Source organism: Hippichthys cyanospilos, chromosome 2, assembly GCF_059441005.1.
Source record: "Hippichthys cyanospilos isolate Australia breed blue-spotted pipefish chromosome 2, RoL_Hcya_1.0, whole genome shotgun sequence".
NCBI classification, from domain to species: Eukaryota; Metazoa; Chordata; class Actinopteri; order Syngnathiformes; family Syngnathidae; genus Hippichthys; species Hippichthys cyanospilos.
In genome coordinates this window covers 34389457-34409909 of record NC_142370.1, presented here as the reverse complement: position 1 = coordinate 34409909, position 20453 = coordinate 34389457, and the positions used below count along the sequence as shown (strand labels likewise).

The 20453-nt window shown below is 40.1% G+C and overlaps 1 protein-coding gene across 4 annotated transcripts in view; it reads left to right on the top strand.

The window, feature by feature from the left end:
* The window catches only part of agrn (agrin), a 294106-nt gene that overhangs the window by 51766 nt on the left and 221887 nt on the right, over positions 1-20453 (top strand). For 3 of the 4 annotated variants that reach the window (XM_088403140.1, XM_088403158.1, XM_088403121.1), the window contains exon 3: positions 8668-8688. The exons of the other annotated variant lie outside the window; for it this stretch is intronic. In XM_088403140.1, the coding sequence (XP_088259266.1) occupies positions 8668-8688 (21 nt within the window). The remainder of the gene's footprint in view (positions 1-8667; positions 8689-20453) is intronic. 4 annotated transcript variants of the gene reach the window in all.

The window sequence follows — 20453 nt, the reverse complement described above, 5'->3', positions numbered from 1 at the left end:
CCAGGGTGCATGTAGACAATCAACGCGGGCTTGGGGAGAACATGCAAACTCCACACAGGAAGGCTGGTGTGAGGTGGATTTGAACTCGCGCTCCTGAACTGTGAGGCGGACGTGGCGAGCGGCCCTGAGCTAAACTAGCGATAGCTAAACAAAGCCTCATGAATAACTTGCTCCTAGAGATGCCACTCTTGGTTTTAAAAGCCCCTGGAAATATACCCCAATTCCTCAAATAGAAGAAACACATTCTTTCAAAAAAATTAAGGCCAAAAGTATGGGTGCATTGTATGAATGATAACTTAAAAATTCCCTATTAAGGGTAGCCTATGATAGGCTAGCTTTGTATTTCTTGATTATCTCCAGCTTGGTTTCCATGGAATTCATCTTCTTACTTCTCTTTTTAACATCACTGGCAATCTTGGGACCCATGGCTAACCCATTCAACTACTTTGAATTAAACAGTAAAATGCACTATAAATATGCTATTGAAACCACTTCTGATAGAACAAAGTTTTACCATTCCGCCATTTTGAAACGAATGAGGCCGACCAGCATTGTAGTGACGTGTTGCATGGAAGCATTGACGGCAACTGAAAATAAGTGCAATTACCTAAAAACGCCTTCAGATGGAGACAAAACAACACAAATACAGCCAACCACCTAGGGTCATGACAGTTGTTTTTGTCGCAAAGTGGGGAAATTACCATAAAGAGGGGATGAAAAAACTCAGTCTTCCACATCACAACATGAAAAAAAAACTTAAGTCAGGGAGGCTGTAACCCGGGGGTCCACTGTATGTCATACTGTTTGTGTGTGTCTACACACAAAGGTGCTCCAGGCATGTTTTCCTCATTTGTGCGCTGTGAATGCATATGCGTATGTTTACGTGCAGGGATGGGGGCCATCTTTTACTTTTCCTGCGGGAACATAAGTGGCCATTGTTGGCTGCCGGGGGTGGGGGTAGTTGCGAGGGCGGGGCTTAGTGGGACGGGAGCCGCTGACGTGAATATGGAGAGAAGCCCAAAAAATACTGGGGCACGTCCCGTTGCCAGAGCCGTCCTCCTTGGGTCCAATTATCTGAACGCGGCATATGCAGAGCAGCTCCCGTAGCAGTAAGCTGACTTGGACCTCTGTGAATTTAAGTAGGGGATTAGCAAAGATAGCTGCCATGCTAGGCTCTAGTGTTAGCTCCAATAGGTCTTCTGAAGGATATCAACACGCTTTTCAGCAGTTATGTCATTGCAGCACTTTTCACAGATGTCACCTTACATCAGTCGGGATTGGGAAAATTACGCCTCCGTATCAAATTTCTCACCTTGAAGATTAGGAATTGAGGAATGGAGCCTTTGTGCCGAGCCAAATGGCTTCAATACAGATGTTGTCACTGTAAAGAAGAAAAAAAAAGGTATTTTGGTAGTGTGAGGCCTGGCCCGATTTGTGGGAAGCTAAAAAGTTCTGTGGTCTGCCTTTCAACATGTTCTCCATCAACCAACACCTCCAACAATCCTGTTTTTGTTTTTCCACAGGGCAGTTTGAAATGTTGTAGATTAGTGGCAGAAGGTAGATTGGAAAATCACACGAATGACGAGTTCATTTTGTTATCGTTTATCATTTCTGTTTCTCTTTACAGTAAGAAAAAGATATTTCCATTAGAAATAAAGAAAACACCAATCTGTCTTGAAATTGGGCAAAAAAAAACATGCAACTGATTTTAACGAGGTTCTTTTACATTAGAGATCGACCGATGGGTTTTTCAGGACCGATTACGATTATTAGTAGATGAGGAAGCCAATATTCATTTGCGGTAAAAGTGGAAAAATTGTCTAAAAAATGGAATAATGCAAACACTGAACTTCATTGAAATGCCCAAAGCATGTTTATTGAACCACAAAAATAACACAAAAAACCCGTAAACGGAAATCGGCAAATCCGGAACCATTTCTATCGGCAAAACGACGAAAATATACATTCATATCAATACTCAACTGTCTGAAATATACTAAAATTAAACTTACAGAAATCCTGCCTGATAATTCACAGAGGATGGCGTCAGATAGCATTCTGCTCCATTATTTAAACTCTTCGTCTTTACTTAGTATGTATCAAGAGGTATTTTTCCAGTTTTTATACAGGTGACAGGTTAGTCTAAAACTGAAAAAAAATGCCTCAAAGTGCCTGAATATAAACAAAAAAAAAAAAACAGGATGGCAATCCCTATTTTATTGCAATTAGACTTCACATGGCACAAACAAAGCCTTTTTTCTACTGGGGGGGGGGGGGGGGGGGGGCACAGTTAAAACACAGTTCACCTTGACTTTTCTGTGTTGAACCGTTGAAAAAGTTCAACCTTGCTGGAAACTATAATCTCCTCCCATCGTGTTTAACGGATTTGTGATATAGCATCTGCAAAACGGCTGGATTGCGTAACGCGCAACCTTAGCATGCGCCACAGATTCAGCCAAGAGCTCACCTCAGCCAAATGACCGTAGCTGGGTGTGTTGTCATCGGGTCTCGACCGTCGGAACACTTAAGACGATTGCTTTCCCCGCGACCTGAATGATGTGGGAGGTGGGAAAGGAAAGGACGCAGTCAGCCGAAGGAAGGAGCGGCGCAGGTGATGTCATGGGATGGAGAAGGGACGACGGAAAAGACACCAAAGAAGCAATGTCCAAGACTGGAAAGCTGCGTGGCTTCATTTTTCGCTTTATTGTATGAATAATTGTAGAAATAATTGTACGAATAATTGTAGAAAAGCCACTTCTAGACACTTGAAAATACCTGGAAAAAAATCTATGAATGAGCACGGGCCAATAGAATGGGACCACTTGCTGAAACCTTTGTGCTTTTTGATTGAGTTCCTGGTCTGCGGGTGTCCGAATCCGAAACTCCTGGTCCGTGGCCCACGAATTTGCGTTGAGGAACAGCTGACGGGGTAGCTTTTTCAAATTGGGCTGATGACATGAAGCAGGGGAGGGGCTGACTGCACTACCTCTCCTGTCCAGCAGGCGGCGGTAATTAAAAAAAAACTGCATGGCAAATGAGCAGGATGGCGATTTTTGTAGATGAAGACCCCCGATGGTCACAAGGTGCCTAGATAATTCCTGGTAGATGCTTGGGGAAACCTTCCGGTTCCGGAACTTTTTTGGCGTGAATGGAAAAGGAACTCAAAGTACCTACCAGGGTTCAGCGAATACTTCCTGATGTGTGAAAAGGGGCTAACGTGTCTTGTGAAGCATCCATCCAGCATTCTACCATAACATCTTGACCTCGTTGACTTTTCGAATCTTCCATTTTTAAAATGAAGAATTAATCCATTCAATTGGGTAAATTGCCCAGCCCTATTCGTAGGAATGGTGGAATATAATAAATCATTCTGTCTAGTTCATTATTGTGAGTTTTACCCTGAAACAAAACCAGTCACTATACATGTGTTAAATATATGGAGTTTTTTTTATTTTAGAATTAGAGCAATTCGAAAAAAACAGTCAAACAAGACATTGCTCGAGGGTTTGTAATGCGAGCTTATGAATGCCGTCCTCGAGTACGGTGTGTGTGTGTGTTCACGATTGCGCCAGTCTATGTAGTAGCTCATCACAACGGCAGCGTAGTCAGTCGTCTGCTTGGCGAAGCCTTGTTCATTCCAGGAGGAAGCGTTGGACACACTTCATTAACCCCAATGTCACATGCAACACACTCACAAAAGACACATTGAGGACAGAATAAACTAAAGCACATGCCAGGCCAATGAAGACGGATGGCAACCTCATACACCAGGCCCTTTATCTTGACCTCCGTAAGCCAAAAAGAAAAAAAATACCAGCTTTAAGCAAACGTCACACTCTGAAAAACTGCAAAGTAGCGTCAACCCCCGGTGGACTTTTCATGCATGTGCATGTGGGTACCTGAATATTTTTAATGTAAATACTATTTATACTTTACATATTCAAGGCAAATATTATTGCAGTATACATATTTACAAAATCCTAAATTATTCAATGTTATACCGTAACTGTGCTGTTGTCCCTTCCCGTTCCCCTCAGTCTCACGGAGAGCCGCTATTATGGAAGTCTAATTAGAGCGAAGCCTGTAGCTGACCAAACAGTATAACAATCAAAATTTACACTTGAAATTCCAATTCATCACAAAAGGAATGTAGGTAAGAGCTTAGCGTGTCCGAGTTTCATGAGGGCTCTCCTACAAGACACGTGATTGTTTCCCGGCGCGACCGTTGACCAAAAAAGGGCAGGAGTTGTAATCTACTCCCTCATCGGTCGATGACTGTTCCAGGAGCCAATCACGTGTCTTGCAGAGCTGCCCGTGCAGAAACGGGGTCACTCGTACCCCATATTTGATACCACTGGATTCGTTCTCGGACATCCAGTTCAGAGACACCCTCATGGTGCCAGAATGGTGACTCTAAGCAGTTAACACCTCAGCCCCCAAGTTTTGTAAAAAAAAACCACACTTTTCTTCCCCCTCTCCAGTGAGTCACGTTTTCGGTGCCACTGGAATGACGCGCCGCATGAAGTAAACAAGGAGCAAAAGAAGCCCGTCCCTCCATTTTTCCTACTCTTGCCCCGCAGCCTATTTCTCAGCTTCTATTTATTCTTGAGAAAGTGAGGGGATATAGTGAAAGGGTGTTAGATGCCTCACAGCTGGAAGCTGATGGGACTTTTTACAACTCACAGTGTCCTGCCCGCCTGTGAGAAAAAGCAGCGCTGGGTCCGCGGCCCTTTAGGCTTGCCTGTATTTTACGAGATATCGGGACCCGTCCCACAGGTTTACGATGGAACATCTATGAAGAAGGGCTGGATGATATGGCCGAAATTCTAATCTCCATTTTCTTCAGTCATTCAGGGCAATTACAGTTCGAACGGCGGGAATAAACCCAACAAACATTGATTTAGATTTAGTTGGGAAAAAAATCATGTGGAAAACATTCAGACAAAAATAAGGAATATTGCGTTAAAAAATTCTTTACACATGAACTTAGTAACAATCATAATGTGTGCATAAATTGCTTTAAGTTAAATTTATAAACACCCACAAAAAATTGAAAAATGGTATGGTCTGTTTCTATGGAATGACCATGCCACTTTAACTGGTGTCTACCGCCACCTACTGTCTTGAGGTGAAACGCAAGTCAACAAAGAATTTTCTGTTTGTGGACATCGTCTGACCGCCGCTCAACGGAACGTTGGAAAAATCGCAGGAAAATGAATTTCATAAATCCTATTAAAACGCATCTCAAAAATTGGAATTATAATAGTTTTATACGGTCCAAAATTTGGATAATGATTGTTTTTGTAAACAAAACCTCGCACGTCCAGCTGCAATCATATAGAAATGTCAGAATCGTTGCATTTTTAAATTTTACGTTTTAATGTTCTGCTGAAAATTTCAGCTCCCTAGTGTTTTTTTTTGCATTGATTCTTTTATGATATAAAAAAACCAAACAAAGTATTTTTCATAATTTGTAACAATGTCACAAAGGTTAAAGAAGTAGTCCATTTATTTTTCTATTTTTGGCAACAAAAACAATATTTTGTATATACTTAATTTTATAACTCAATTATCTGTCATGCAAAATGAAATAAAAATAAAAACACATTTTGTTAATTTTATGTTTTTTAAAGGCTTTTAATCCTAGGTATGTACTGCTATTTTTTAATCAAATCTTTTCAAGCGTTGGGCTACAGGAGTTTCTAAAAATGGCAGTTACTCAAATATTTCATCATAGACAAATTATCAACTTTTACTGGTTATAAAAGCTAAAAAAATGAAGTCGTTAGTATCTACTGAAAATATGTCACGCACCTTTTCAGTATTACGCCGTTTTTGCAAAATCTCAATTTCACCCTTGAACTAACTTTCAAATCCTCCCTGTTTAAAGTGGCAAGTTGTTTTAATTTATGTGATTTATGACTCGATGAAGCTTGTTGGTTGCTTCTTGTAAAAATGCTTTCCTGCCAAGAAACCATTTCCCCTTTGAGCAGTGTGAGGTGAGGGAGGTTTTGGAAGTGTACAATGGAAGGAGAAAGAACGGGACGGATGACAAATTTCTCTTCCTGCCTTGAAAGTCCGTGGAGTGGGGGCGTCTCTTTGAGAGCGGGACAATATTCGCTGGGCTCGCTTCATGTGGTGAACTTGAATCAGGCGCTGGAAACAAAGACCCCCTCCCTTTGCGACACACAACTTTCGACAAAGGCTATTTTGACCGCAATCTCATTGGAATTCCCAATGAATTAGCGAAAACTGTTGATCCTTTCAAAGCTTTACCATTCCGCCATTTTGAAACGGGTGAGGCCGACCAATTGCAGAGCAGCATCTCCGTCGTGTGACGGCAACAGAAAGAAAGTGTAATTACCTAAAAACGCCTGCAGATGGAGACCAAACAACACAAATACAGCCGAGCCCCTAGGGTCATGACAGTTGTTTTGTCGCAAAACCTGGAAAATACCATAAAGAGGGGATGAAAAAACTGCCAGAATGATGTGGAAGACAACGACCCAAAATCAGTTCACACCAAAGGAAATGCATTGAAAGGAGGCATTAGGGAGCTGAAATTTCACCCAAATGGTGACAACATGTCAAAGTTCCACATGGCACATTCTGGGATATTGCCATCCCATGACTAAAATATGCAAAAATGACATGGGAAAAAATAACGCCAAAATGGTCAAAATACCGCAACATTTTAAGTTTCTGATCGTGCCCCCAAAAGCATCCGTGCGCCTTCCCAAACAAAAGCAGTTTGAAGGCCGTTGTCCCCGCGCGGCTATTAGCACAATGTCCTCTGGCTTTCTGGATCGGCCCTCTTTACTTTCTCCCATTTTGCTTTCTGCGCTCTCTTCTTGATCCTCATTATTCCAAAGCGGGGGTCTCCGAGGGAGCAAACAGTCTATTATCCAAAGATGGAGCTTAAGACAACTTAAATCTCGGGAGGAGTGGCTATTTAGTCAAGTTGAAAGAGCCAAAGAGAAGGAAGGGAGTGTATGTCTGGCCTGCCGTTCCCATATCACTTAGGCTAATGTGATTAAGGGGGAGTGAGGAGTGATGGGGGGAGGGGTGGGGGGGGGGGGGGGTCCATTTAGCTCAATGTGTGTTGGTTCTAAGTGATTCATGTCAGGGAGAGTTGTGGCTATAGATCGAGGGAAGTAGCTGATCTCAGGACTTCCGTTTGCTCCATCAAATGAAGTAAATAAACACAGAAACAGCGAAGCTCGTAAAACAACAGCGCTGCCGCCATTTTGCTCAAACAGCTGCCGAAATGGAGTGCGGTAGTTTGTCCGAACAAAGGCATTTCACATCGAATGTGAATTATTGAAAGAAGGCACAAGGGAGGTGAAATTTCACCCGGGTGGTGGCAATATATCATCAAGATAGCACAACCACTTAGTCATCACACTCCCAGGAACGTGTCATCACTTGAATAAAATACTCTGAGAAAAATGCGCAAGAAAATGTCAGAACTGTAAAAGGTGTCTAGTCCTTTGATCTTTACATCCACGGCATTTTACGTTCAAGGGAACGTACTGAAAGAAGGCATTTGGGATCTGAAATTTCTCCCAGATGGTCACAACTTACGAATGATTGATATCACAACAACTTAGTTAACGCACTAGCAAAAGTGCACCATCTTTTGACTGAAAATTCGCAAGACTAAAGTGGAAGAAAACTGTTTACCTTTACATCAAAGTTATCTTTGATCAATGAGAAAGCATTTAGAGAAGGTACAAGGGAGCTGAAATTCCAACCGGATGGTGACAATATGGCACAACTACTTAGTCATCACACTACCAGGAATGTGCCATTCCTTGGCTAAAATTCCGCCAGAAAATATGGAAGAAATGACAAAAAAAATTAATCTTTACATAAAAGGCATTTTTCATCAGTGAAAAAACATTGAGAGAATGTACTAGGGAGCTGAAATCTCACCCAGATGGTGACAAAATGGCATACCTACTTAGTTATCACACTAGCAGTAGTGTGCCATCCCTTGGCTAAAATTCTGCCAGAAAAACGTGGACAAAAATGACCCAAAAATGGTCAAAAGACTTCGCGTGTTTAATCCTTTACATGAAATACGATTCACGTGAAAGGGAAAGTAATGAAAGAAGATACCAGGGAGCTGAAATTTCACCCAGATGTTGGTAACATATTCCCCTTCAAGATTTAGTTGTCACACCAGCAGGAGTGTGCCATCACTTGGCCAATATACTGCCGGAAAAATGTGAAAGAAAATGACCAAAAATGGTCAAAATACTGCACGGGTTTCTTCTTTTTATCAAATTTTATAATTGATCAACTTTGGGGTGTGTTGTAGCTTCTCATTTATTCTCCAGCTAGTTTTCACTTTCACAAATGTTTGACTGCCATTCATTCATCTTTCCCATATTTAAGGTGGGAAGCATACAAGGAATTTTAGCTTCAAGCGCGTCATGCTAGCAGCTATCAAACAACTGAGACTTTTGAAAAAGATTTTGACGGCTTTATTCAAAAGCAGTGACACATTCTTGAGATATGAAGCCATTCTACATCATCTTCCTGTCTCATCTGAGTCATTCTCATCTTGTACACCAGCTGTCGTACGCTTAAATTTATTCTTTGCTCTTTTTTTCAAGCTTTCTTTCAATAACGACTATTTCTCCCCTTTTTTGCTTACGGAAGCTCACAAGTACATCGTTGCAGGTAAGAACAATCAAGCTATTTTTCTCGTCGCTAATTAACTTGCCTATTACCGATGTAAAAATTCTAAACCACATCCGAGATCAAACGTAAAAGCGAAAAGTTCCGATCGCGCGATCGGAAATCGGGCCCGATTGGAATCGGTGACTCTGGAGGCCCGCTGAGCTCTCCGAGAACCTCGCGGAGATAAGGTTACATGAGGTGGTGATGGAGGAGAAAAACAAATGAGTCGTGGACCGTGCCCCCAAACGAAGGGCGTGGTTGTAGTCTGGGGGAAAAAAAATTTCAACAAATAGACACTACAACATTATTTGCACAACATTGACTTGCAATGTGTGCAAATTGAGCGTTTCGCATGCTGGAAAGCTTACAATTGGAAAATGAAGCCTCATGAAGCATTTGTGAAACTTTTAGCTCCTTTCAAAAATTTCCATTGCAAGAGCACCATCTAGAGGAGTACAAGTAAATGACAAGAGCTTCATGAGGCTTCGTTCGTTATCCCCCAAAATTTTCCTTTTATTATATTTCGTGATGGTTCACAATGGCGCACCTAACCCACCTATTGGAGATATTAAAAAAAAAAATGGTACAACCGTAACCTTTCAGTCTAATTAGTTTGTCTGCACCTGTGTGTGAGGTTTTAAACACGCCCGCAACTTTGTGGCAAGGACAAGAGGTCAAGGTCAAAGATCCTGCTTGGCTGCGCTGCGCAGGTTGCGGTTATTGCAAAATCGGAAGAATTGCTCTCCCCGGGGATCTTATTAACTGCAACTCAAAGCTGAGGCAAACAATCACCACATTTCATATCAAAGGATTTATCTCCTATTTTCTTTGTTTATATATTATATTTTTAATTTGCCGTTCATATTGTTAATATGCACCAGTCGAAGCAGCGCTCAAAATTTTATTTGTATGCTTGTATTATTCTATTCCATTCTGTTCTCTTCTATTGTGTTTTGATACCAAGCTGCTGTGCACAAAGAAGGCATGTTTATGTTGCCATCTTTATTTATAACAATAACACAATGCAAGACTTGAAATCTTTTTATTTACTGACTTAATTTGTGGAGCATTTTTAAGATCATGTGGAACATTTTTTGCAGGGTTTTCACAGTGAACGGGAACAGAATTGTTTGGTGAATTAAACAAGGATATAATTACATGAACGATTGGATTATCATCGCTGCTATTATTAATATCATTATCATTATTATGGTTATTAATATTAATGCTCTACAGCCCTTTTGCATGAGTACGAAACGTACTTCCTTACGTCATCCTTACGTCAGTAGTTAGCCGAGACGCTAATGCGTCAAGCTAATCGGAAGGCTTTCATTGACGCCCATGTATTTTTTTGGAGTATTTTCATATTTTTACTGACATATTTTCCATGACGACTCCCGCTATTTTTCCTCCCCGTTCTCCAACCGCCGGCTGAACCGTAGCGATCGCTCGCCGGATTAGGTCTAAGGAAACCTGTCAATCTTGAAAATAAACTGTGTTTACATGAGGCATGAAGTCCAAAATTTACCCTGCAAACTGCAATGCAAAACAACTTGTTTTGATCCATAATGTATAAAGGAGTTTTTTTTTTTTTTTTTTTTTTTGACCTTGTTTTGTAAAAAGCCCATGAATAGCACATTGAGCTTGCAGGTGCTGGGCCAAAAGACAGCGTCACCTTACCGGCACGTTGTGCGCTTGCCCTCCAGCCGTCGAAAACAAAGAGCAGGTAGTGTGGCCTCTTTTAAAAGTTACACTCCTTCAACAAAGCGCACAAGCGCACCTTTTGTGCACCTCCGCTCAAAATAGATCTCGCTGGTTGCTTTTGTCTCCTCCAGTATTCCCCTTTTTTCAGTCCTTCAACGACGTAGTCAACCGAAGGTTTTAGTCGTGGTCGGAAAATGAAGCCTCGTGAAGCACTTGAGATAGTTTTGATCATTTTGTGCTTTTTAGCTATGCTGGAGTTTAGAAAATCAAAACTGCAAATTACACACCTCGTCAATTTCCGCCAAACAGGTTGCTGCCAATTATTGAGTTAAAAAAGAGCATTATTAATTAAAATGACGCTTTAGCTTTGCTGGTTTCATCACCTCGTTAGCAAACAATCATAGTCAGCAAACGTATTTGGACAAATTTCAAAATTATTACATTTTTAAAGACAGATGAACTCATTCAATGCCAGGGATGTAATTTCACGTTTTTTAAGAGTACGGATATTACACCCCAGATACTTAAGTACATAAAGGACATTGATTTCCAGATACTTTACTATTAACTCGATACTTAAGTATCTGGGATTGAATCTATGGACTCTTTACTCATTCGATACCAGAGACATATTTTCAGGTTTTTTTTTAAGAATCCAGAGATTCAGTATCATTTTGGAAAATAATATCAATAATGTACTCAAGTATTGATTTAATACTTAATTACATCTCAAGTATATATTTTGTAAGGTGCCAGGCAAGTTTGCGTAGACCAGTGTTTCTCAAATATATTTTGCAAAAAAGAGAAAACTTTTCGTCACTTTTCCCCAGTCGATGCACTGAATATGAATACGATTATTATTGATGAAAATTGTTGAAGTATACCTACACATTTATCTTTTTTAACATTAACAGAAAAACGCAATATAAATCAACTTTCAACAACTTATTTTTATCGCGTTTATACGGGTTACAGCTTAGTCTAAAACGGAAAAAAGAAGCAAGTACACCAAAGTGCCTGAAACTAAAAGAAAATGATGAAAATTATAACTTTATTGCAATTACATTCCACATGACAAAAACAAAGCCTTTTTCCTGGGATCATGCGCGCCCGCCCATGGGGGTTTCGAGAAGCACTGGCACAGACGTAGAAGCCGAGATTTTGTCGGTCTCGAAAGCCGAGCGAAAACGCGGAAAATGGTCCGGCACTTTCCTAAAGCGTCCGGCGCCGAAAGAGTCAAAAGCCGCCAGGGAGGTCCAACCTTGGACGAGACGCCTCCTCATCTATCTGGAAAGCCTCCCAGGAGTCAGGGCCATCCCGACCCTGGCGTTCTGCCTCCGTTCAGATAAGAGCCTAATAAAGTCACACGCTCACCACTTTTCAAGGACGGGAACGTAGCTTCAATTTTTTGTCGCCGTTATTATCTCACTTGCTCATTTTGTGACACTTAAACGGCATGGGCGTTCATTGCCTGACCTTCAGGATGGATCGGACTAGTAAATTTGAATTTATTTTTGGACTAATAATTCGTAAATGAAGTAAGTTCCATACTCAAATTCAAGGGGGAAAAATACAATCAGGCGAAAACAGGACGTAAAAGCACCCAATATGGGACTGATTTCTTGTTTTGGTTTCAAATGATTTGATGTACACATAAAACAAATGTAAAAATTCCTTTGTTATTTGGCATTTGATGTGTAATTGCAATAAATAAGAATATTCATCTTTTTTTTGTTTCAGGCACTTTGATTCACTTTTTTCTGTTTTAGACTAAGCTGTAACATGTATAAAAGTCATATAAAATAATTAACAGTTGTTGAAAATTGATTTACTTTTTGCTTTTTTCTTTTGTTAATATTAAAAAGGATCCAGGTTTAGATATACTTAAATGTTTATAGATAATAATCCTGTTCATAGTGCAGCGCCGTGGTTGGCAAAAAATAATTGAGTAGCACTGGTTTAAAAATTTTAACATAAACAAAAAAAAGGTAAACGTTCCTCATGCATCTCTTGCTTAGAGGTATAGTCTATTATTTTGTCCATTATTATTATTTTGTCTATCACCACATTGTATTTTTAGAGAGAATTAATACCACTAAACATAAAAAATAATGACATCGCCCATGCTGAAGACTTTGGTAACGACCAATCATTGCTCATCTCTTAGTCATGTGACCTTCACAAACCGTGCCGCCATTGATTGATTGTCACCTGAGCCTTCATCACATATGATGTCATTTTCAAGCGACAGCAAGACAAAAAATGCGTTTTAAAAAGTATTATTTGTACCTGACAAAAAAAAAGAAGCATGAAATCAACCCATTCAATCCCAAATACGTAATCAACTATTTTTTTCCCCTAATTCTTTTCACGTGTAAGGAGCGTCTTGGGACTTCAAAGACTTTAATTATAGACATAATCTGGATGTCACAATGACCCTTTTTTCACACATTCGATGATTAAAATGACAAACGAAACATTAATTTGCCAAGACCACCCAAGGGCACGTCTACTGCGGTTGTCATTGTGCACTCCGTAATGACACTTGAGTTTGTCTCTCCTTCAGACACCGAACGCACTTTCATTCCATCCCCCATGTCAATTCTTATCTGCAAGATCTCATCAAAGTTGGTGAAATATTCCGGCAATGCCTGCATGCCTCTGACTAGCCTTGACCCGCCATGTGTCCGTCACCACTGCCTCAAACTGAGCTGGTTACTTTCATTCCAAATATTTACGTGTTTCGGAATACAATCTTGTTTAATCAGAGTTGATGTATGTGTGTTTTTTTTCTTAGCACGCGGTAAAGCTTGTAAAGCTCAGCAGTTTGATATACTTGCCATGTACGTGTAAATTGTGCTGACTCAGGCGTCATCAAATTGAAGGTTTTTCAAAGGATTAAAAGCTTTTTGCGTAATTGGAGGCTTGGAGTTCTTTTTCCAGCAAACGTCACGCCGGCTCAGCAGCGTGCTCTTTTCTTTGCAACTGCCGCCATCTCGTGGCCAAACGGATGAATTGCACTCGTTTATGCTGTTGAAAGTCGGAAGGAGTTGAAGCTTCTACTGGCGTTTGGGAAAATGCGGAATCTAATCAGTCGATCAAGCTGAAAGACTATTCTCTCTTGGTGGCAAAATGAAGCGTCATTAAACACTCGTGATACTTTTTTCCCGCCTTTTTCTTTAAACCTGCAGCACCATTTAGAAAAGTAAAAACATATCGCAAGTGTTTCGTGGAGCTCCATTTTTCTCATCACTTGCTGTGTTTAACGCAACACCTGCAAAACTGAGTGCCCTCTAAAAAAAAGGTTTTATTTATTTATTTATTTATTTATTTATTTATTAAACACTACTAGCTGTATGTAATATCTCATTCTGGGATAGTTTTGTTTGAAAAAATGTTAATAAATAAATAAAAAATGTACACGCTTGAGGTCATGGCATTTACTAGTTAAAGTATTAACTTTTGAGATTCATACAAATATTTATGGTGTTAAAAAAAGAAAATCTACACAGTTAACCGAGTTCTATTTCCTGCTAACTTGACAAAAATATACGTTTACGTTGCTTTACTGGAAAAAATATTGCTCGATGGCTCATTTGGAATCGAACCGTACTGAAGAATCATACAAAACTATAATATCAATCTTTAAAATGATACTTTTTGATAATTTTACAGAAATGCTAAAGTGTCACTCATTTAAATCTTTAAAGCTGCTTAGGAAATAGTTGTTGAAACGTGCGATTGATCTCGATTAATTATAGGAAAAATAGTGATGATTTCTTTCATTTTAATTGCTTACAGATGTTGTTGTGGCTTCCCGTTGCAATACCAAGCATGGCCGCTAGAGGAGTCTGTTGCTCCAGCACGAAACTTGAAGTGCTCTGTTGAGAATTTCTTCCAAACAATAAACTGGAGAGGCCTTCCTCATCTTCCCAGCTTCAGTTGCGCTCTGAACGAGACCTCCTCCCCCACTTGGAGCCCCCCCCCCCCCCCCCCCCCTTTTTATTCCCCCTCATTCCCATCTCAATAATAATTCATACACCCACACATACTGTATAGAAGCGAACAAATAAACAAAACGTGATGCAGCAAAAGCAAAGTGTAATTAGGATTAAGGAGACACAATTGATGGGGAAAAAATCAAAGGAAAGCCATTGCAATAATTATTGTTTTCTTTCTTTTGGTAGGGGAGGGGTGTAAGAATTTGTTCATTTAATTACATCCCTAAAGCAAAATCATCTTTACATTACATGAAAGGTTAATGAGAATTTAGGGATGGAACACACCCTCCCCCCACAAGAGGAGAGAAAGCGTTGGCATTTCATTTATGAGTCACTTGAGCAATGAGTAACGACGTTTCACATTTGATTATTAAAACGCTTGTTTAATTGAGCGAGGATTCGTTTAAAAACAATCTGACAAGTAGCGATGGGAACATGAAGCCTCATGAAGCACTTGGGATATTTTTCTTTCTCCTCTAGATGGTGCTCGATGAATCATTGGCAAATATGAACTTTTTCCTGCCGGTAATGCAATAGAAATTTATATTTCCACTGTGAATGCAAACGAAGCCTCATGAAGCACATTTAATATGTTTTTATGTTGTGTTAATGGTTTCACTTTGCAAAGAATTTGATGGCTATAGCTGCAGCGAATATTTTCACTTACAGCCTGCTCAAGGAAAAAGGTCTTTGACGTCTATAGTCGTCAAAGGCAGTGAACGAGTTCATTTAGCTTTCTTTTTCTTTTTTTTAAAGGTAATCGAAAAGTGAGTGATGAGAATGCGCCAAATGGCTCCCTGGGAATTGACAGTAATCTTTATTAGCACATTATCACATGCCCAAGCCCAATTAATCACAGCTCAGCTTATGAATGTCACATGACCAACGGGTTAGCCATAATTGGCCGCGACCCTTTTTTGGGAGGGGGAACCTAAAAATTATATATTAAAAAAAAACAACAACAAAAACGCAACAATAGCAAAAGTAACTTTGCTATATATTTATAATTTATGTCACTGAAATAGGAATATTTATTATGTCATAGTTAGAGTATGATGACTTTTGAATGAAATTTGCATTATGGGAGTCCAGGCTAAGCCAGTCATTGAAAGGCTTGCAAATGTCATAAGTTGGCCGCTAGCGCCACCCTCTGGTTTTGGGGTGGCAAAACAAAAATATCTATTGCGGCCCGATGGGGAGTCGCCATTGAAAGTATTGATGCAAAAACCAGGGGAAATGCAACATAAAACGTGGGATTTTCACTATGTCCTAAACCGACAATATTTCCAATTTTGAATGGCAGTAAATGAGCCCGACATGGGCTAAATTTGACGTCTATAGCTTGTACCTCTCGACCTCCCATTTGCAACCATTTAGAAGGGATGGCATATTGAAAGTTGTCATGTTTTGACAATCTATGCAACGTTTTAATCTCCTAGTGTTTTTATTTGCATGTTTTTCTTTTGAAATCACACATCAAAACATCAAAAAGCAAGAGTTGGGTCCAAATTTCTCCCAGGCGTTAATGATAATAGACCTGGAAATCAATTTAGTTAACTAAATTATATACAAAATAATATCTTTTAATTGCGAGAAATGGCAAATGAAATGGACAATCCCTTTATTATGTTATGTTATGCACGTTATGAACGTTAAGTTGACGTTCAAACCGACTTTGCATCGTTATTCACTTTATTTGTCTGAATATTTTCTACAATTTTTATTTTTCTTGTTTATCGGATTCATTTTTCCATCAAAATTCATCAAAATCATCCAAAACATTGGCATTGCCAGCGAATGATTTCACTTATACACCGCCCGCTCAGCAACATACCGTCCATCTTTGACGTCTCTGGTCGTCAATGGCAGTGAATGAGTTCATTTAGATTTTTTTTTTTTTAAATGACATCTGGGAAGCGGCAAGTGTTTGAAATGAATCTTTCTTAGCACAATCATCAAAAGAGAGCAAATGAGGAGGCGGAACTTTAAACGGGAGAGCGCTGTTTTATGCACATTCATATTTAATATGTCATCTGAGCCACATAATGTGGAATCTTCATCGCTCGGGCGCACCGCTGGGATTATTGGATAGACCGGGGCGTTGTCTCTCATTGTAATCCGGTTTTTGGACGGGATGGGGTTACAGTATCTAGGCTATGGTGGTATCATTTAGCCACGATTGCATCTACCGCAGCGATAAATAGAATGATGTCCGCAACAAGAAAGTGTAGAAGAATTGCGGTGTCCTGTCTGCTGCGTGCGCACGCGTTGACCATGCGCAGATTAGGAGGCGAGCGTCTGACCCAGAATGCGCACCACGCACCGCCCCTCCCCCTCTCACTCCTTCGCAAAATGCCCCCAACTGTCATCCTCATTTTGCGCTTTGGACGGACAAGCTCCGGGGACAGGCTTGGGGTGAGGTCTCCATTAGCGGACTAACCCCCCAGCCAGGGGGGGGGGGGAGGGGGGGATTTGGTGGGGGCTGGGGTGAAAAGGAAGGTATTAGGGTGCAGACAGTAAAGAATAAAGCAAAGAAAAAAATCCATATCACAGAGCTGGGTGATAAATGCAGTTAATTTGATTAATTGGCCATTTTAAAAATCGAAGGTTTGAAAATGAGCTCAATTGTGAAATTGAGATTGTGCACAAGTGCTTGATGGGTGATTTACAACACATGTTTAACCCTTGTGGCGTTATGATGCAAATGATGGGAATTTCCTTGATTTTTTTTATTATCTAATATCATAAAAGAAACAATGAAAACAAAAACTCAAGGGATCTGAAATTTCCAGCATTTAATTAAAACAAAATGCAACCATTCTGACATTTTTATGTGATTGCAGTTGGACATGTGGGATTTTGCATACAAACAATATCATTGTCCAAATTTTGGACCATATAAAAACATTATGAGCACATTGTTTGAGGTGCATTTTAATAGGATTTATTACACTGATTTTCCTGCAATTTTTGCAACATTCCATTAAGCCGTGGTCAAACAGAAAATTCTTTGTTGACTTGAGTTTCATCTCCAGACAGTAGGTGGCAGTAGAGACCAATTATTGGTCATGTCTTAAGCGTCATCATCACATCACAGGCTAATAAATTTGATAAATATCACCTACATACGTATGGATAGAAGTGATGTCACTGAATAATTTGAGTGCTTGAAAGAAAAAATTATTCATGAATAACTTGAATTATCACGCCTTTAAAGCGTGTACAAAATTAAGAACAGAATTCAGTGTGTACAGTTTGCAAAATTTAATTTTAAAGGTATTCAAAGTCATTATCGAATAAATCATTGTCAAATATGGACTTTTTTTACTGCCAAAAATGGCAAAATTAACTGATTTTTAATCAGTACTCATTATTTTTGTGTAAACATTTTACACGGTACTTTTGTTTCTAAATAAAAAATATCAAACCTTTAAATAAGCATTTGTTGACTTGATTTCTTCCTTTAACTAGTTCAGCGCCATTGATGGTTATAGATGTCAAAGATTTAATTGTACTGGGCTCCACTGACCGTTGCAGAAAATATGAACTCATTCAGTGCCATTGACAACTATAAACGTCAAAGACTTAATCGGCTCCATTTACAGCTATTGAAGTGAAAAATATTGAAGAAAATATTAATATCTACTATAATGTTTGTGATGTCGATAGCTGTCAGTGGAGCCCAGTAAAATTGAATCGTTGACGTCTAAAACCGTCATTGGCACTGAGTGATTATTTTCTATGATGGTTCTGACTTCAATAATTGTCATTGGAGCACAATAAAATGGATCTTTGACTTCTATAATCGTCAGTGGCGTTGAGTGAGTTTGTATGTTGTGTATTTTTGAAACCTGCAGCCGTCAACGGAGCAAAGTAAAAATTGACTTTCGATATTGATAATCGATTGAAATCGTAGTAATCAAGTATGACTGAAGAAAATGGACTTTTGATTTTTTTTAACGTCTTTATTTCCCAGTTCGGCACTATCAGGGTCACCGCCGATCAACCCCCCCCCCCCCCCCCCCCCCGCTTGAAGCTGGAGAGCTTTGTCGACGCACACTTTGTCGTTTGAAGGGTAACATTTAAAAGTCAGCATCTGCTGATACTGCTAAGAACCTTAAGAGAAGATTACGAGCATCCATTGATGACTGCTCCTATTCCTGCCCAGAGATTTGTATTTAATTGAACGCTAATCCGGATCCCGCACATGCGAGGATCCCCCTCCCCCCTTTCGTCCCTCCCCCTCCTCCGGCTCCACAAAGCAGACTTGCCCCGGATCCTCTCGGCTGGCCCCGATTCGCCGGTCCGTGCGCTTGACCCGTTGGGGGCGGCTCGGCTTTGTTTGAATTCAGGCCACGCCCATCGGCGCGAGAGGCAATTTTTGTGTCGTTGGCCCGGTTGGGGGCTCGAGGTCTTGTTAAGCTTCCGTGAACGCCATTCGCTTGGTCCACATCGTGGAGTACGTCACGTGAGGTGATGAGAATGAAAATGCTGGAAACTTTGTTGTTATTCAGATTGTGAAACCGTTTTTTCCCAGGTTAGGGTTCCGCGGAAGATCTTTTTTGTGTCGTTGGTTCGGTCGGGGGAACGAGGTCTTGTTAAGCTTCCGTAAACGCCATTCGCTTGGTCCACACCGTGGAGTACGTCACGGGAGGTGATGAGAATGAAAACGCTGGAAACTTTGTTGTTGTTCAGATTGTGAAACCGTTTCTTCCCAGGTTAGGGTTCCGCGTAAGATCTCGTGGACTGAGCGTCAAAATAAATCCAGCACGGTGGATTCAAGGTTAACACGGGTTTCCTCAAGGTGATCTGGTTTTATACAGGAGCCATGGAGAAATTAAGCCTTAGAAACACTTGTGATACTTTTTAGCTCCTCTAGGTGGCGCTCTTGTTACCGGGCCACACTGAACTTCTTCAGTTTCCTGTATTTTCCGATTCTGGATTTGTTTCGATGGTTTGAGCGCCAAAATTTCACTCGCAAAGGAGACACGCTGGCGTGAAAGCATGTGAGCAAGCCACATAGTCACGCTGCGTGGGAGGCAACATCTAAAAACCATTAATGTCCCGGAGTCCACCGACTACTCACCAGGTGTGAAAAAATGACTCATTGATAGAAAGAAAAAAGTTCAAGCAGTGCCCTTTAGCGTTCGATTTGTGGATTTTTGTTTGCTCGGATTTAATGAATACACACTAGCGCTTTCCACGTTTTCAAATGTGACCAGTCTGAAATAGTGATGTGGGAAATGAAGCCTCGCGAAACACTTGTAATACTTTTTGGCTCTTCTAGATGGCGCTTGGTTTTTGATTTTTCACTAGCCTGGCATTATTATCAGACAAATTGGACTGACTTTGAAAGGCTCATAACGCCGTCAAATATAAATATAGATTTAATTTCAACATTTCAAATGGCATCAGCCTTATCCATACAGTTAAAAATAGTTTTTGGGTGGGAACCTATACACACAAATTGTAAAAATGCAATAATAGCAAAGGTAACTGCTGTATATTTACATATTTATGACATTGAAATGAACATTTATTTTGTCATAATTAGAGTACTATGACTTTTGAAGACTTTTGCATTATGGGGGTCCAGGCTAAGCCAATCATTGAAGTCATTCAAAGGCTTGCAAATGTCTAGCGCCACCCGATGGTTTTGATGTCTCAACCCCAAAAATTCGGTAGCTCCCCTTTTGGGAGTTGCCATTGGAAGAATTAATTCAAAAATTGGGGGAAATGCATGATTAAACATCAGGTTTTTATTATATACAAAATTGACAATATTTCTAATTTAGAATGGCAGTAAATGAGCCCGACATCGGCTAAATTTGACTCCTATAGAGTGTACCTCTCGATCTTTTGTTTGCAAGCATTTAGAAGGAAAGGCAGCATGGCATATTGAAAGTCGTCATGTTATGACAATCCATGCATCAATTTAGCCTCCTGGTGTTTTTTTTTTTTTCGTTTGATATCACGCATAAAAAACATCAAGAAACTCGAGTCGGGTCCAAATTTCCCCCAGGATTTAAAGATGGAGTGGAACTATTTCATCAGCCTTCA